Source organism: Esox lucius, chromosome 5 (assembly GCF_011004845.1).
Source record: "Esox lucius isolate fEsoLuc1 chromosome 5, fEsoLuc1.pri, whole genome shotgun sequence".
NCBI classification, from domain to species: domain Eukaryota; kingdom Metazoa; phylum Chordata; class Actinopteri; order Esociformes; family Esocidae; genus Esox; species Esox lucius.
In genome coordinates this window covers 33,852,613-33,871,169 of record NC_047573.1, presented here as the reverse complement: position 1 = coordinate 33,871,169, position 18,557 = coordinate 33,852,613, and the positions used below count along the sequence as shown (strand labels likewise).

At 41.9% G+C, this 18,557-nt stretch overlaps 1 protein-coding gene across 2 annotated transcripts in view; it reads right to left on the bottom strand.

Moving 5' to 3' along the window:
• LOC105024356 (integrin alpha-D) overlaps nt 1-18,557 on the bottom strand; it is a 96,374-nt gene that overhangs the window by 62,360 nt on the left and 15,457 nt on the right. For both annotated transcript variants that reach the window (XM_029119869.2, XM_029119871.2), the window contains exons 2-6: nt 10,209-10,305; nt 9,965-10,068; nt 9,352-9,422; nt 9,090-9,204; nt 7,165-7,292 (exon numbers count right to left, since the gene is read on the bottom strand). In XM_029119869.2, coding sequence (XP_028975702.2) covers nt 7,165-7,292; nt 9,090-9,204; nt 9,352-9,422; nt 9,965-10,068; nt 10,209-10,305 — 515 coding nt within the window. The remainder of the gene's footprint in view (nt 1-7,164; nt 7,293-9,089; nt 9,205-9,351; nt 9,423-9,964; nt 10,069-10,208; nt 10,306-18,557) is intronic.

Here is an 18,557-nt window from a genome sequence, read left to right as displayed (position 1 = left end):
TTGGGGGTCTGACTCCCTCTCCTCTGAAGACGAGGAGACGGTGTACGGGAGAGTGGAGGAGGATCCCCTGGAGGTGCAAGGCTGGAGGTCGCCCCAAGAAAAGTTTGGGGGGTCGCAGACCAGTGGGTTGTGGTCAAGCCCCTTACTAAGCAGGAAGAGGAGCTGTGTATGGGGCTCCTGCAGGAGATGCAGGAGGCAGGGAGGACGAGATGCAGGAGGGGAGGCCGAAGGAAGAGGAAGGCAGCACCGCAATACAGGGCGAGGTGCCCAACGCCTGGTCCACAGTTCCCTCCTGAACCGAGGCCTCCTCGGGTGAGGGAGACCCAGAGGCCCCCCCATGAAATGTTTAGGGGGGGGCTGAGTGGGTACCCGAGGGAGGTCCTGACGGCGCCCCCTGTACGTCTGGTGCCAGCGTCACGGCACCGGCTGTTCCCTGCTGCCCGGGACCCTCTGCTCCCCGCATTTGTGGATCATTGTTGCTGTTGTGTTTGACGTCGTTGTGTGTTGCCGTTAAATGTAAGTTCCGTTTATCTGTTGCTTACATTCATTTTGATGCCTAAGTCAGCCCTTTTGTTGTTTGGTCACGCTTAATATTTTGTTTATTAAAGCAGAAACGACGCATTCCGCCTGCGGCTGGTTTTTTACCCCCGCACCGCATGACCGAATACCTCACTGACAGACACCATTACCCGCAGTATTAGACTAAAGAATCAGCCAGCGACCCAACACTGTTTACTGCCGGGCAGAGCCACCAACGTAGCCGCAAATCTGAGTTTGGTGCTAGCGAATTCTAAAACCAGCAAGTACAGAGATATTGTTATTCACGTTGGCACAAACAATGTTAATGATGTGCAAACATATTCATAGGCAGGGCCTTTTCTCATAGAGCTCCACTACTGTGGAATGATCTGCCAATTAAGGTTAGAAATGCAAACTCAGTGGAAACTTTCAAGTGTCTACTATAAAACTCATCTCTACAGCACGGTTTATAATTAGGTGTAGCCTGGCCCGGGGGCGTGAAGGTGACCAGAAGGCTTGATATTGTCCCCCCTTGCTGTCTTGCCAGGTGGGCTCTCGTCGCCACTGGGATGCCCTCCCTCCAATGCCCTTCGGGGGAAGAGTCACTGGCTTGTTGTTGTCTCTCTGTTGCGCACTTGTGCAATTGGGCTGTATTCTGCTGGCAAATACTTGGCCCTCATTCAGGGTGGGTGCGGGTGGATGGTGTCCCTTTGGTTGATGCCTGGCAAGGTGGGTGGATTGATTTCCTGCCTGTTGGGCCCTGTCCGGGGCCTCCCCCGGGTAGGACCACAGTGTCGCTGGACCCCCCCGTCTCAGTTCCAAGGTCTTATGCTGCTATACTATTGTGCTGGGGGATTGGGTCAGTTCTCCTTCTCCACTATAAATCGTTGTTGATATGAGGAATGCATTTTCAGAATTTTCCCAGTCTCCTCCCGTTTTAAACTTTAGGAGGACATGAGGTCCTGGTCGACACCTGCGGAGTACCTGGTTTGGTGGGGCCCGTTGCTGTACCTGTCCTTGTCCATCTGGTCATATTTCTGACCTAGTCTAAATATAAATAGACTCTGGATTTAGCCCACATGCATTTATTAATTATTCCAATTGGACTCTTAATATCTCACCCAGCACAGCCAGAAGAGGACTGGTCACCCCTCTGAGCCTGGGTCCTCTCTAGGTTTCTTCCTAAAATAAGTGATGGGTCACAGAGTTCAGCAGGGTTACAGTGGATGGGAAGAAAGTGTTCCTGAGCCTGCTGGTGTTGGAACGAAGAGACCTGTACCGCCTGCCTGATGATAGGAGGGCAAACAGTTTGTGGCATGGGTGTGAAGGGTCCCTGATGATCCCAGCGCCCTGCGCAGACACCACTTGCGCTGGGGGTCTGTGATGGCAAGCAGGGCACCAGTGTGGCGCAGTTTGTCAGAATGCTCTTGATAGTGCAGCAGTAAAAGTTCACAAGGATCTTGGAGGATAGGTAGACTTCCTTCAGCCTCCTCACAAAGTACAGGCGCTGATTTGCTTTTTTGACCAGAGCTGAAGTGTTAAGGGACCAGGAGAGTCTTCAGTGATGTGGACACCCAGGAATTTGAAGTTCCTCCTCGGTACCATCGATGATGACTGTCGTTGTGGCTGCATCTTTTATGTTGCTATATTATTTTGCTGGGGGAGTAGGTCAGTTCTCGTTCTCCATTGTAAATCCTTGTAAATCTAAGGAATGCACTCTGTAAATTTTCCTTGTCTCCTGCTCCGTTAAACTTAGGAAGACATGAGGTCTTGGCCCACACCTCTAGAGTAAGAGGCTCAAAAGACTCGTCGCTGCCCCTGTCCAAAGCCCACATGCATTTCTTAATCAATAAGATGTGTACTCCTAAAATATTCACCTGGTACAGCCAGAGGAGAACTGGTCACCCCCCAAGGCTGTTTCCTCTCTTGGTTTCTTCCTAAATTTCGGCCCCTTTTAGGGTGTTTTCCTAGGCACTGTGCTTCCACGCAGTTGTTGCTTGCTCCTTGGGGTTTCGGGCTGGGTGTGTTGTCACTTTGTGACAACTGCTGATGTAAAAGGGCTTTATTGAATAAATGTTATTGATTGATATATTCTGACTGTGAAATATGTTGTTGAATGTGGTGAAGAATGTTCAAATGTTGCCTGTCAGCCTAAAATGAAAACATATATAAATATATTTTAAGTCTGAAAATGTATTTCAAATTAAAATAGTACTCTATTTGGATAAATGAACAACCACTTGAGTTATAACTTAGTTAAACCAACTTTTGCTTGAATTAAAGACATGAATAAGTCGCTAGTGACTTTGCCTACCAATACGGTCCAATATTTCCTAGCAGTATCGTTCAATCTAAGTAAAATTGCATGGTGACTGCTTATAGACTGAACTCTTCAATTCATATGCACACATTGACTAGTCTTTGCCAAAAAGGCAAAGCTCCTGAAAAATTGCCAATGGCTTCTTAGCAGCCTCTCTGATCAGTCTCCTCCTTGCCCAATCATCCAGTTTAGAGGGAAGGATGGATCAATGCAAAGCCTGGGTGGGGCCATACACCATCCACTTCTTAATAATGGTCTTAACTGTGCACCGAGGTATAGAGAAAGCATTTGCAATCTTATATCCATGTGCCTTTCCACAACTTAATCTTATAGATCTTTCGAAAGTAACTTTGAATTACACTACTAAGTAGTGAAGACCTTTATGAACAACTGCTTTTATTATGTTCTAATTATAGTCACTACTGTATATTGAATCACAGATGGAAGGCAATAAGCTTGATTTGTGATCTGGAAGGTGGTTTCTCATACGTGTGATGTATGCAACTCCTTCTTGATTAGATCCATCCCTAATACCAATTTTCTATTTTTCATATCAATCCTGAAATGATGGCCAGTGAACGTTCAAGATGACACCTCCTGTGGCCGCATTCACAGTGGTTCTGCTTTCTCTCATGGTGTCACTTCCATTGACTTAATGAAGCGAGAACAGGGAGGAATGTATGATATGATAATAAATGATTGGAAAGAGTTACATGAAAAATTGGATGTTTGCATATTTATAACGGAGCATTGGCATCGGTTATGTTTTACATCTTCCATTCACAGGATTTGTTTTAATTTGTTTATTTGGAAATTGTTTTGTTTGATGTAAGGTCTAACATTTTAATGGTTGAATGGGATATATCTAACCATTTTTCATTTGTCTAGTCGAAGTCAAATCTGACAATTTTATTCCACTACTCAACCAAGCCAGTTCTGTATGGAAAATGCAATTTGACATGGACCCGTAATAAGTTGTAGGCTTCACCCTAATGAAGGGATCTATGATCAGGACTGACCTATTGTCTTCATTGTTCTGTCAACTCCCAACAATGAAGACAATAGATCAGTCTTTAAAACTTGTGGATCTCTGAAGTTCCATCATTAGAGTGAAGCTTGCAGTGACTTGTAAAAATATAATGGCGTCCAGTTGTACAAATACAACAAGAGGACTGCAAACTCTGACGCACATGATGCGTTCATGTTTAAAAATCATGGCGCGAATAGGACACCATCAAGATTGAAAATGATCATTCACAACAATGCCTGAAAAAGTTTTCAGACTAAACAAGATGGATTCAGAGGAAGTTGTATATGGACAGATGGAGAGTGTGGTACATACGAAGAGAAAAGACAAAGGAAAGTTAAGATGGCTGAGAAAGGACTACAGTCTTAAGGCAGGAAAGGAGATAATCAAAATGGACTAAGATTCATACTGTTTGACCACCTGGCTGACCGACAGTAGTCTCAAGATGGAGTCTCTCTTATGGGATCCTGGAATCATGGATGATACTAAGAACTGACATGAGCTTTCATAATCATTGATTCAGAGTTCTTAAATGTTGGTACCTAACCATTAAATGAAGCTGGAACTTATCAAGAAAACCTGATCACCTTCCTCTGTAATAGGCAAGCTTATTTAATTGAATATTACATGTAGTTTGAAAAGCACTTTGATGGTATATAGCATGTTTTAATAGGCATTCGAAATAGACTGTTTTGTTCTGTCATGCTTGAACATGTTTTAATAGGTATTCAAGGAATAACCTGTTTTGTTGTGCTTTGTCATGTGTAATTATGTAATTTTGTGTCATATGTATTTATTGCGTTGATGATAATGTTTAAAACCGTTAGGCCTCAAGTGGGGTCTCACGACAATGTAGGTATCATAAGTGGGTAAGTCTGAAACCTAGTGATGAATTAGAATTTGGTACAATGATGATTTAACTAATCTGGTAAAATAGTCTCATGGTTGTCTTACAAAAGGTTAAAATATTTTGTTTCTCCTTATATATTGTATAAGTGGTAGAATGAAGAATCTACATGGTGATAGTCTTAAACATTAAGGCGACACGCAGACTGAATTTGAATCCAATAGAGCCAGGGTACTGGAGAGGAGAATACGGCCGATAGTAGAACCTCGGATTCAGGAGGAACAGTGTGGTTTTCGTCTGTGCTGTGGAACACTGGACCAGCTCTATACCCTCTACAGGGTGATGGAGGGTTCATGGGAGTTTGCCCAACCAATCCACATGTGTTTTGTGGATTTGGAGAAGGCATTCGACTGTGTCCCTCGCGGCATCCTGTGGAGGGTGCTTCGGGAGTATGGGGTCCTGGGTCCTTTGCTAAGGGCTGTCAGGTCCCTGTACGACCGAAGCAGGAGCTTGGTTCGCATTGCCAGCAGTAAGTCAGACTTGTTCCCAGTGCATGTTGGACTCCGGCAGGGCTGCCCTTTTTCGCCGGTTCTGTTCATAATTTTTATGGACAGAATTTCAAGGCGCAGCCAGGGGCCGGAGGGTGTCAGGTTTGGGGACCACATGATTTTGTCTCTGCTCTTTGCGGATGATGTTGTCGTGTTGGCCCCTTCAAACCAGGACTGAGTGGTAAGACGAAAGCCTTTACTTACAAAGAAAAACATCCAAGCCCGGCTGAAGTTTGCAAAAACCAACATCAAGTCTTCCAAAATGTGGGAAAATGTGTTATTGTTATGGTCTGATGAAAGCTAGTTGAACTTCCAAAAGGTATGTTTGGCGCAAAAACAACACTGCACATCACCCAAAGAACACCATACCTACAGTGAAGCATGGTGGTGTAATGCTTTGGGGCTGTTTTTCAGTTGGAACCGGGGCCTTAGTCTGGGTGGAGGGAATTATGAACAGTTCCAAATACCAGGCAATTTTGACATAAAACCTTCAGGCGTCCATTAGAAAGCTGAAGATGAAGAGGAAGTTTACCTTTCAGCCCGACAACAACCAAAAGCATACACCCAAATCCACAAAAGCATGGCTTCACCAGAATGGCCCAGCCAGAGCCCAGACCTGAATCCAATTATGTGGGGTGATCTGAAGTGGGCTGTGCACAGGAGATGTCCTTGCAATCTGACAAATTTGGAGCGCTTTTGCAAAGAAGAATGGGCAAATATTGCCACGTCAAGATGTGCCATGCTAATAGACTCCTACCCAAAAAGACTGAGTGCTGTAATAAAATCAAAAGGTACTTCAACAAAGCAGGTTATTGTGAGTTTTTTATTTTTCCCCCTCAAAGATTTCAGTTTGTTTTTCAATTGAATTGTTCACGTTATAGGTCACATTCAAGGTGGAAAATGTATTTGTCTCATTCTTTCACATCACAACCTGGCATTTTAACAGGGGTGTGTAGATTTTTTATATCCACTGTACAACAATTTTTTAAATTATGATTACGTTCAGCATGAATGTAAATGAAATGGAATTACTTTTGCTATCAACATATCCCCTATTGTTCCTTAATAACTGGTGATTACATTGCTCCTTAAAATTTAATTTGTAAGTTCCGCCATTATGTTGGTCCTTAACAAAATCCATAAAAAATGAAAAACCCCTTGTTACAAAATAAGCTGTATGGTTATCAGTTAAGGTTTACTTATGGTTAAGGTTAGGCATGACATTACTGGTGTTAGGATTAGTAGTAATCTTAGGGTTAGGTTACAGTTAGGTAATCACAGTACGTAGGTAAGGTTTAGGATGGAGGTTAAGTGTAACTGTAAAGTATATTTTGATATCACAAATGCATTTTTTAATAAGGGCTAAATAAAAATATATAGATAAAAGGCTAAAAACGTTTATAAAGCAATGAATGCCAAAGTTAATAGAGACATTTGTCCCTCTTATCCCAGTTGCCAACATAGGCAAAGACATTTAAGTAAAAACATATTTAGATAGTCAGATTAGTTCCATATTCATGAACACCCGGTCCTTAATTCAATCAGTGTGCAGGCTGGTAACATTCTTCTTTTGTCATTCCTTTCCCTACATTTAACACGAGGGACAATTTATTCAAATAATCAATTCAAATAAACAATTATTGATTGTAAAACTAACTGGCAACCAGTTCAGGGACTTTATTTGTGCTGCCTTATGATTTAAGTTTGTAGATTTGCTTCACTCTGATAAACATTGCAATGAAAAATACATTTGAAGTCCCCAAATTCTACCTGAAGCACACACTCAAGGAAGAACAATGGGATCATTGAGGATTTCAAGTTTGCATAAAACAGCCTTTGAATTGGTTACTTTAAAATCACACAATGTATTTATTGTAATAAAAGGTAAAACCAAATGTCTTACCCTAGTATCCCTTTCTAGAAATGGACTGATCAGATCTTTTACAAAGGTTTTCATCCGGACAAAATCGGTAGGGTTTACACTGCCAGAACCATCCAGTAGAAAAGCTATATCTGTTTGTCCAGGACATTCTTGTCAAAATGTAAAGAAACAGAGCAAAATAGAGACATAAAACATCATGCATGCATTATGAATCATTTTCACATAAAAATGTATCTTTTAGGCATTTATTAGCAACTATGCAATTATATTATATATATATGCAATGATATAATTAGAATCTCTATTACACTAAGGTCCCAAGCTTCATCTTTAAGCATTTCATTATGTATGTAGCAGGTATGTATTGACTTTTAAAATTGTCACTGATAACCCAGAATAACTTCCCATGTAACAGTGTTACGCACAAAAAAGAATTGTAACTGTATCACACAAACATGCAAATGGCAGCAGCATGTGTGTTATAAATTACCACTATTGGTACTGATTGCCACTTAGAGAGTAGTTAAACAGTTTCAGTATACACATTTTAGACATTTCATTGCACAGAAAGCACAGAGGAATGATTAGATGTCTATTTTAATAAATGTGTTTAAATTTAATAACATAATTTCCACAAATTATAATTGGATTTAGTTTTAAGCTAAATTTCTTAATCAGATAGCACAAGACTGGCCAAGCCAGATTTAAATATTTAAGATTTAAGTACAATTGAACATGCCTTTAATTTAAAAAGATTACAAGGCTCAATTTCTGGTAGTTCACATGTGAAAACATTCCTATTACTTCTCTCATGTCATTTATGAAATTTGGGGAATAACAACAAATATAAAAATTGGCTTAGTTCATAATAGCTTTAAGTAATTATTGGACTGTCTCTCTATGCATTGTGTTAATCAGGGAGATCAGGGTTCACCTAGCGTACCTGCAGCGTCATCTGGTTATATTGCTCTCCCCCACAAAAGTGATTTTACAGAACCTTGTGAAATAATGATTATCTATAAGAAAAATGAACGTTCTGTTACAAAAAAATACAACATTGGCAAGCTCCTAACAATTGTGGTACATATCCTATACATTTTATGTAATAAATGTCTGTCACAGGTTCTAAAGCTAAACTTTTTTATCATCTCCTCCATATACTTCGTTTCTGTGAATGAACCTTTTTTCTAACGCTCTCACTCAGTGAGAGCAACATAACCAGATGCACTGGCATTATCTCAACCCTGCTCTCACTGAGGGAGTGTTGCATGCATAGAAAACAGTCCTACAATTACTTCAAACGTTTTAGGAATCTAGACATTATTTAGATATTTGTTGTTATTTCCCTTTAAGACAAAATATTAATTCATCATGACAAATCATAACTCACTGGCCATCTTAAATACTATGGACAGAACACAGCTATTAAATAGCACGTCAGACTGTAATATTTAAAGGAATATCTTGACCTAAATCACTTCATTATATTTTGCATCTCAGAAGGATATTCTATGTAAGGGTATTATGTGTCCTTGTTGTTTTCACACAATAGTATTTTTACCTAATGCCTAAACGCATGATCGCCTGCTGGTGTAATGTCATTATGCAGTCTTAAAAAACAGCTATGGACTTTTATTTTGAACATAAAATCAGGAATGGCAATGCTGTGGTAGAGCACTGTGCTAGCGGTCCAACTTATTGTTGCCAAATTTTTAGAAAATCTACGTTCTGGTCATATGTAAGCAGATGTCAGATTACTGACAAAAGGAATTAAATTTTCTACTAAAGGGATTATACCAGAATGATGTCTGCATGTTTGACAATGTATTATTTATTGTAAAGGAATTATACACATACTTTTTTTATTTTCAGACTATTGTGTTTCAGGTCTATTTATGCTATGTCTTCAGTCACCCAACCCTACCAGTAATACAAGATTGGATTACCTTCCAGAGATGAAGGCACAGCTGACCCAACAGAAAGACTTTGCTCAATTTGAAAGCACATCCCATTATAGGTGGTGATGGTTTTGCACTCTCTTGGGATTGTTGGTCCACATACCTGAGATGAACAGAAGGTGGGGAGAGGATGAACCAGATGATAATCATCAAGAGAGGAAGCTTGTATTGCAATCGATTTTCAATCATTGATTTATTTCAGTTTTTTTGTGTCTTTAAAATGCTTGAGACATAAACACATTGAACTCACCATGGCCTTTGATGACATGGGATCCTTTGTCATGGACAAACCAAGGGACATATTGATCCCTTGACTAGGCACTGTAAAATATAATAGGGGGTTCATTGTACTAGAGATCCGTTAGTTACAGTGATTTATTGTAAGTACTGCATTAACTTGATCAAATCTTCTAGGTTAGTATTTCGTTTAAGGCTTAAATCAATAATGTCCGGTTTCACATACACAGATTAAGCTTAGTCTAGGACAAAAAAAAATGCTCATTGGATTTATTAGTCCTAGACTAGGCTTAATCCATTTCTGTGAATCCATCCCTAAATGTTTCATCGCAAATTAGTGAGCATATTTAAGTTGTATGCAATGAGGCCCAAATGATCGTTGTAGGGTAAATGGCCAATAAATAAAGTCACAATGCAGAGAATTTAGAACAAACCCTTAGCCTTGATGCCTCGACATCCACCACGAACCCCTGAGGTGCCATATTGCTACTTTAAACTGGTTAACAATGTAATTAAACTAATATAAATATAAATATAGTCATACATATGGCCTATGTGGTTACATACCATATCTCTTAGCTTATCATTATTTATGTCTCAACCACCCCTCATTATCTGCTACATACCGGTTATTGATAGTGCCTTACAATCTGAACCTCCGACTTGGCATTTGTAAACTTTTCCCCTCCGATTTTGTTCATACTGCTCCAGAGGTGCGCTAATGAGCAAGCTTGTGAAAGAGATTTATGTTTATAACATATTAACCAACATGTTTTAAATGCCTAACTACAATATAACAACACCAACATTTGAAGGATCTGGTACTGATTAAATAAGGAAGGTGTTGGAATGTATGTCAATGCTTATTACCTATTTGGGTTCCACTGTACCACTTTGTAGCCAAACCCATCAGCAGGTGTGCTAATGTGCTTCCAAGCAACAGGGTCAATGTTGAAAGTCAGAACACCTTGAGATACCAAGCAGAGGGAAATAATTGTAAGACTGACACCCAGTTCACCTTCACATCGTTTGCCTCCAGCACACAGCACACTTCCCGGTTCCCAGTCACCTGAATATTGATCACCTGTTCACCCACCTGGTTCTTATTAGTTGTTCCCTATTTAGTTCTGTTTAATGCTCCTGTTTCTTTGTGAGGTATTGTTTTGTTTTGCACAACATACTAAGCCGTTCTTCAGAGTTCTCTTTACTGTACGTATCACCTTTCTATGTACCGACCAGCCTTCCAGCCTGTTAATTCTTGACCCTGTTTTGTGCCTGCCTGATTTTGTGCCTTCGCCATTCTGCTCTCCTGTGCATCCACCTTTGCCTGCCTGTCTACTTCCCTTTTGTGACAACTGTCTACTTCCATTCATGACAATTTCTTGAATAGTGAAACATTTTGAAATTGTATGTCAACACAGTGTTCTGTGAGCATTTTCTCATGTCTATGCATCATGGAACACAGAGCTCCTGTTTTTTCCCCTCCCCTGAACAAAAATCTTCATCATCCTTTCTGAGCTGGAATCAAAATCCAATGCCTTGTTTCCACTGGTGCCAAACACTCGTGTTTTACTCTAAAGTGCGGAAATGTTTGTTTCAATTGACATGGGCCAGCGCAGTCGGCCACTAGGCCATGGCTGAGTAGCCCGACTCTCGCTTGGTGCCAAGCCCCAGACTTTAGGACTAAGAGCAGGGTTTGAGGGTTGGCGCGTTAGGTTCTGTGAAAATGCGGCATGTTGTACCATTCGAATAGCGATGTGTATTGTTTGCTTTAAACTTCTCGTAATGGTTTTCATGTGATCCAACAAACAGATCCATCATAAAATAACGAAAATAATGCAACAGTACAGGGGAAACTCAGAACGGAAAGAGTTGGAACGACCAAAGGTCTCAATAGAAAAACGGAGCGCTGAGACTGAGACGTAGGCTGCAGAACCTATAACAACACAAAAGGGTGACACTGAAATTGTGTGGAATCATGTGAATGTATGTTTCATTGAAAGTTAAATGTGCCTAGATAATAAGAACAACAGATTCTATTTCTAGCGCTGTTGACTACAGCAATGGTTTTTTGATGGGGCTCCCCAAAAAGACCATCAACAAACTTCAGCTTTTTCAAAATGCAGCTGCTAGAGTTTTTACAGGGTTCTTAAGTCACTACACTGGGTTCCTGTCAGCCACAAAATTGAATACAAGGCGATGCGGCTAAGTGCTTAAGTGCTTGTTGAGTGCCAGGGCTAAACTACACTGTGTGCACAATAATTAAGCAAATCGAATTCCTCAGGATTTATTTTATTGTTGAACAAATGCTCTCAGTCAATCCAAAATATAATTGGACCTCAAACCTGAATGTTTAACAAAGTAAAAGTGAGTTTTTATCTTTCTCAGGGAAATACATAAGAGTGCATAATTATTAGGCAAAAATTGGTGTGCAGAATTATTAGGCATTATTAAAACAATAATTTCTCCCAACTTACATATTTATTCTCAAATTTTAAAGTGTAACAAATAAGTAACACAAATTGACAATTAATTAAATTGTTTGTTCTTTCAAAAATATTCAGTGACCAATATAACCACCCTTCTTTTCAATAACTGTCATGAGCCTTCCATCCATGGAGTCTGTCAGTTTCTTGATCTGTTCAGAATCAACTTTCGCTGATGCAGCAACCACAACCTCCCAAATTCGGTTCAAAGAGGTGTATTTTCTTCCCTGACTGTAAATCTCACATTTGAGAAGGGCCCACAAATTCTCAATTGGATTTAAGTTAGGAAAAGAAGGGGGCCAAGTCATTATTCGGGCATCTTTGTGGCCCTTGTTGGCTAGCCAAGCAGTGGAGTACTTGGATGCATGTGATGGAGCATTGTCCTGCATGAAGATCATGACCTTCGTGAATGCTGAGGACTTCCCATACCCCTGTTTGAAGAAAGTATCTTCCAGAAACTGACAGTAGGTTTGGGAGTTGAGTTTCAACCCGAAAAGGTCCAACTACCTCATCCTTAATGATAGCAGCCCATACCAGTACCCCTTCTCCACCTGGCTGGTGCCTGACTGAAGTGGTGCCGTGTGTCCATTAGTGATCCAGTCACATGCCCATTAATCTGGTCCATCAAGAGTCACTCTCATTTCATCTGTCCATAAAACCTTTGAAAAATCTGTCTTCGGGTAATTCTTTGCCCAATCTATACAGTACATTTCAAATCTTATTCAGTGGTGGTTGTGTTTCAGCCTTCTTGACCTTGACACCTTGTACTTCTGGATACTCCAGGTAGGTTGCAGTTCTGGAATATGATGGCACTGGAGGATAATGGATTTCTGGTAGTTAAATTCTTCTCAAGTCTTTTGCAGTTTATTTGCGTCTTTCCTTCTCCATGTGTTTTTTGTACCTCAGTTGACTATTCGCAACAAAACCTTTGATTGTCCGGTGGTCACGCCTCAATAATTTAGCTATTTCAAGAGTGTTGCATCCATCTGAAAAGCATTTTACAATTTTTGTTTTCTGACTTAATTGGCCAATAGCCCATGGCACTTAGCGTTGGTACCTAAATGGTACCCAGGCGCTAATCACCCTTGGTCTTGGTTTAATTTGAATGAACTTGCAAATGAAATACAAGATTTCCATGACCATTCAACAATCTAATTAGGCTATTATTGAAACATAATACAAACGATATAGGTTACTTGACAATTCAATGAATGTATCACACTTTATTGTTTTTCAACAGGAGATTCAGCATTCTTGTTTAGGCTAAAACAAATCTAATTCAAATCTAAAATGCAACTCTAAATAATGATTCACAAAACAAAATACCAGATTATTTTTTTAGAAATCACCAATTACCAATTCAGCAAACGTATTACACCGTTTCTGTTTTTATTAGCAGACAAGACAAAATTGCATACATATCCTATCTTCTCAAATAAACAAAATCCATCTCAAATGAACAAAAAAAGTCTGATTTTGTTTTCTTTCTCTTTATATTAAAAGCTCAGTTTTTGCCTCCATCTCCTTAAAAATGTTATAGAATGACCAACCTAACCCAATGGAGGCAGCAGAGGTGGACGGTAGGGTAACACCTCGGATGGCCGAATTCCGACTCTGAAGAGGAGGACCCCTACCGTCACCCACTAGAGCGCTGGCTACTCCAGTGGCCACCCCAGAGCCCTGGGCAGTGATGACTACAGCGATGCCAACAATGGCAACGAGCCACCCCAAGTCCTGCCTGGCCTACTCCACGCCCTGTTCCTCAGCCTCTCCAATTCTGTGTTGTCTGGCCAGGCAGTAGGCCTATACGGGTCCCTCCTACGGGGCCAGAGCCGCAGGGAGCACTCGAGGAGCCACTACCACCACCGCGACCAGAGTGGCTAGAGGCGGGTTTTCTCCTGCTGCCACCGGAGGGGTGGGACGACGAGCCCCTGCCAACCCCACTGCTCCGTTTGCTGCATGCATTCTTGGACCCGAGGCGGGGCCGCTGCCTCTTCCTGCTCCTGAGGCGGGGCAGCTGCCTGCTCTCCCTGCTCCTGATCCTCTGCCATCTCCTGGCCCTCCGCCGGCTCCTGGCCCTCCGCCGGCTCCTGGCCCTTCGCCGGCTCCTGGCCCTCCGCCGGCTCCTGGTCCTCCGCCGGCTCCTGGCCCTCCGCCGGCTCCTGGCCCTCCGCCAGCTCCTGCTCTCCCTGCTCCAGCTCTACCTAATCCGGACACTCCACAATCGCCTGACCCTAGCACGGAGGCGAGGCTTCCGCCTGTTCCTGTGCCAGGTCCCCATCCCGAGGCAGAGCCTACGCCTTTGTGCCCCACCCCCCGCCCTTTGTTCCTTTTGTCTTGCAGCTGGAGCCGGGCCTGAAGGGGGTGGTACTGTGACGGTCCCAGCTGGACGGACCGTTCTGCTGCGTGTTTTCTGTTTGTCCTTGGTTTGTCACGTCCTTGTTTGGTCTTTCCTGTTCTCGTTTCAGTTAATCAGTTTATTCCTTTCACCTGTGTTTAGCCCCCACCTGTTTCTGTTCACCTTGTTAATCTGTGTATTTAGTTCTGGCATTTTCTCCCTGTCCTTGTTGGTCATTGTGTGTTTCTGTGGCATTCCATGGTTCAGTGTTCAGTCTATTTTTTATCTCAGTGCACGACTCTGGGTTTCATTTTCTTTCTTTTTATATTAAAAGCTCAGTTTTCGACTCTGCGTTTGCCTCTGTCTCCTTAAAAACTTTATAGTTAAAAGATTATTCCAAAGAGGATAGGTCTTCCAAATATCAAAGAACATTTCCATAGTACGTTGACAGAAGATTTTATTTATATCATATTTATAATGCAAAGAACATAATACAGTGCTATATATCATAAATAGCGATCTACTTGTTATACTAGATGAGTCATCTGTCTGTTCTGAATGGTCATTCTCGTTGACTGGTGAAAAAGTGTCCTGGACAGAATTGCCTTCCACAGCTTTTTCGTTACAATCAAATATATGTTCTAAAATGTTTTGGGTTGAAACAAACATTGCACAACAGAACCGAAAACTGCGTTGTTATTCGCAAATGTACTTTTGCCCTTCTGATTATTTGTGTACCGAACTCTGCCTGCCTGCACTCTGATATTGCCCTTTTGGAGCTAACAAACTCATTGAATATTTATACACAGTTATACATTAATTGCAATTTAAAAAACACAGGTGTGGGAAATTCACCTTTAACTGCCATTTTTTTTCACCCCTGTGTGTCACCTTATGTGTCTGTAACAAGGCAAAACATTCAAGGGTATGTAAACTTTTGATCAGGGCCATTTGGGTGATTTCTATTATCATTATGATTTAAAAAGGAACCAAACAAATATGTGATAATAAATAGCTTCATATGATCACTGTCCTTAAATAAAAGATCAATCATCAATCATGTTTTCAAAATCAATGCCAACATTTCACAATTTCTTCCAGTGTATGCAAACTTATTGGTATGACAAATTGTGTTTTTCCTCCTTAGATAACTATAGCAGAATATTTGCATTCATTATGGCTCATATTTTCCAGTTACAGGATTTGTTCTAATTAGTTTTTTTGAAAATTGTCAGATTGTTGCAAAGCCTAACATTGTAATTGGTTGCATATTGGGCTGGTGTTGTCCAGGGGGAGGTAAAATTGGCATAGGGGATGTCCTTGTGCCCCCGCTTTCCAGCATTCTCTCATGCATAAGGCAATGTGAGCAAGCATTTCCTCTGATGTGTTGCCTCACATTGCTGTACTGGATAAGGGAGGGGATGGAAAGTAGCAGACTGGCTGATCGGACAGGTTTCATAGGAGGCCTGTGTTTGCTGTGTCTCCCACTACAGTCTCTAGAGCATGGAGGAGATACCAGGAGATGGGTCGTTGCACGAGGAGAGCTGTACAGGGCCGTAGAACAGCATCAACCGAGCAGCAGGACTAGTATCTGCTCATTTCTGCAAGGAGGAACAGGAAGAGCACTACCAGAGCCCTACAAAATGACTTTTGTAGGGCTACTGGTGTGCATGTTTCTGACCAAACTGTCAGAAACAAACTTCATGAGGGTGGCATGAGGGCCTGGCGTCTTGTAGTGGGACCTGTGCTCACAGTCCAGCACCATGCAGCTTGATTGACATTTGCCAGAGAACACCAGAATTGGCATGTCTGCCATTGGCACCCTGTTCTCTTAACAGATGTGTGCAGGTTCACACTGAGAAGCTGTGGTGAACGTAATGCTGCCTGAAACATCATCTAGCATTGACTGGTTTGGTGGCGGGTCAGTGATGGTCTGGGGAGGCATATCCTTGGAGGGTCGCACAGACCTCCACCTGCTAGCCAACAGTACCTTGACTGCTGTTAGGCACTGGGATGAAATCCTCAGATCCATCGTCAGACCTTTTGCTGGTGCGGTGGTCCCTGGGTTCCTCTTGGTGCAGGACAATGCCCAGACTCATGTGGCCAGAGTGTGTAGTTAGTTCCTGGATGATGAAGGCATTGATGCCATTGACTGGCCCTCACATTCCCCAGACCCTTAATCCAAATGAGAACCTCTGGGATGTTATGTATCGCACATCTGACGCCAGTAGCGCCACAGACTGTCCAGGAGCTCACAGATGCCCTCATCCAGGTCTGGGATGAGGGCATCTACCATCTCATCAGGAGCATGCCCAGACATTGTCAGGGGTGCATACAGGCACATGGGGGCCATACATACTACTCAGTCACATTATGAGTTGCTGTGATGAAATTCACACAAGTTGGAACCAAGGTTATAATCGTTAACGAAAACAAACGAAAAAACGAAAACTAGGTGGGAAAAAACATTGTCGTTAACTGAAATAAAAATAAAAACGAGGCATTACAAAAAAACGATAACTAACTTAAAACTGTAATATGTGGTTGACAAAACTAACTAAAATAAAATACAATTATAGAGTAAATGTTCTTAGTTTTCGTCTTTGTCAATGTCTTTCCTTTTTTAACGCTATTTAAAACATGCAGAGTATTCGCTCAGCTGTGTTTCCTTTCCCTGCTCTCCCTCCGTCTCTCTGTCACTCACATACACACACGCACACACACACACACACACACCCCTCCGTCTCCATGAGAACGAGTGTTCGACGTTGAAGCAAGTTTGTGAAAGGTTGGTATCTCGTGAACACCTTTACACAATCACACATTAAAAAGTGGTATAAAAATATTTTAAAATCTAAATATAATTTTGTCAGTGTGTTAATGTCTACCCGAGAAGCTATTGCACCTTCTTTAGAAAGTTAACTAGTCACAGGTTTGAGGTAAAATGCACTTGGGTTGTCGATGTCAAATCAATATAAGCTGTGATTCAAATATTATATGATGTTACGTCATTTTTACTTATACACTGAATGTTTGCTGCTTCAATCCAGATGAGTAGGCAGAAGGCTATTGTATAAATTTAGAATAGGGCAGTGTCTCCCAACCTTTTTCAGTTACTGTACCCCCAAAATGTTTTTGCACTGCTTTCAGTACCCCTGAAGTACCTCCTCAGGTTAATTTCACTAGTAAGTCTATGGTGTCATGAGTGTTTTCAAGTACCCCCTGTGGAGAGGCCAAGTACCCCCAGGGGTCCTAGTACCCCTTGGTGGGGAACCACTGGAATAGGGTGTGAAAATTGTACAGTTGTGGTATTTGCGGTTCATCTTGCATGTCTTCTTTAGTCTGTTGGCTATTTAGGTTTTTTTCTTGGCACACGTCACTTCCACATTTTGCGGAGTGTAGACTGTTTACATATTTGTGCCCATATGTACATTTTATGTACTGGTTTTATTGTTGAATAAATATTTTCTAAAATTGTATTATGTTTTTGTTGAGTTATTATTCCACAATACTTTTTCTGACAAATAGCCCATATTACAAAAAAATACTAAAAATAACACTAAAACTAATAAAAACTAAACTAAAACTAAGCATTTTCAAAAACTAAAAACTAAACTAGCAAACCCTCTTTAAAAACTAATTAAAACTAGACTGAATTTGAAAACAAAAAGTCAAAACGAAATAAAAATTAAAACTAATGAAAATGCAAAACTATAATAACCTTAAGAGCGGTTCAAAAACCCTTTATGATGGAAAACATTTTGAGGACAGTGACGTCGCCCGGTATGGCGCAGCCGGGGCCGGGCCTTAAGCGAGCGCCTGGTGGCCGGGCCTTTCCCCAGGGGTCCGGCCGGGCTCAGCCCGAAGGAGCTACGTGGGGCCGCCTTTCCGTGGGCTCACCACCTGCAGGAGGGACCAAAAGGGGTGCGGGGGCGGGGGCCTCGAAAACCCGATCCCTGGACACGGAAACTAGTTCTAGGGAACGTGGAACGTCACCTCGCTGGCGGGGAAGGAGCCTGAGATTGTGCGTGTGGTTGAGAGGTTCCGACTAGAGATAGTCGGGATCACCTCTATGCACAGCTTGGGCTCTGGAACCACACTCCTTAAGAGAAGATGGACTCTTCACCACTCTAGAGTTGCCCAGCTTATAGCCCCCCAGCTCTGCCGCCATGTGTTGGAGTTTACCACGGTGAACGAGAGGGTCGTTTCCCTGCGCCTACGGGTCAGGGATAGGTCTCTCACTGTTGTTTGTGCCTACGGGCCAAACAGCAGTGCAGAGTACCAACTTTCTTGGAGTCTCTGGGAGGGGTGCTGGAAAGAGCTCAGACTGGGGACTCCATCATTCTACTGGGGGACTTCAACGCCCACGTGGGCAACGACAGTGACACCTGGAGG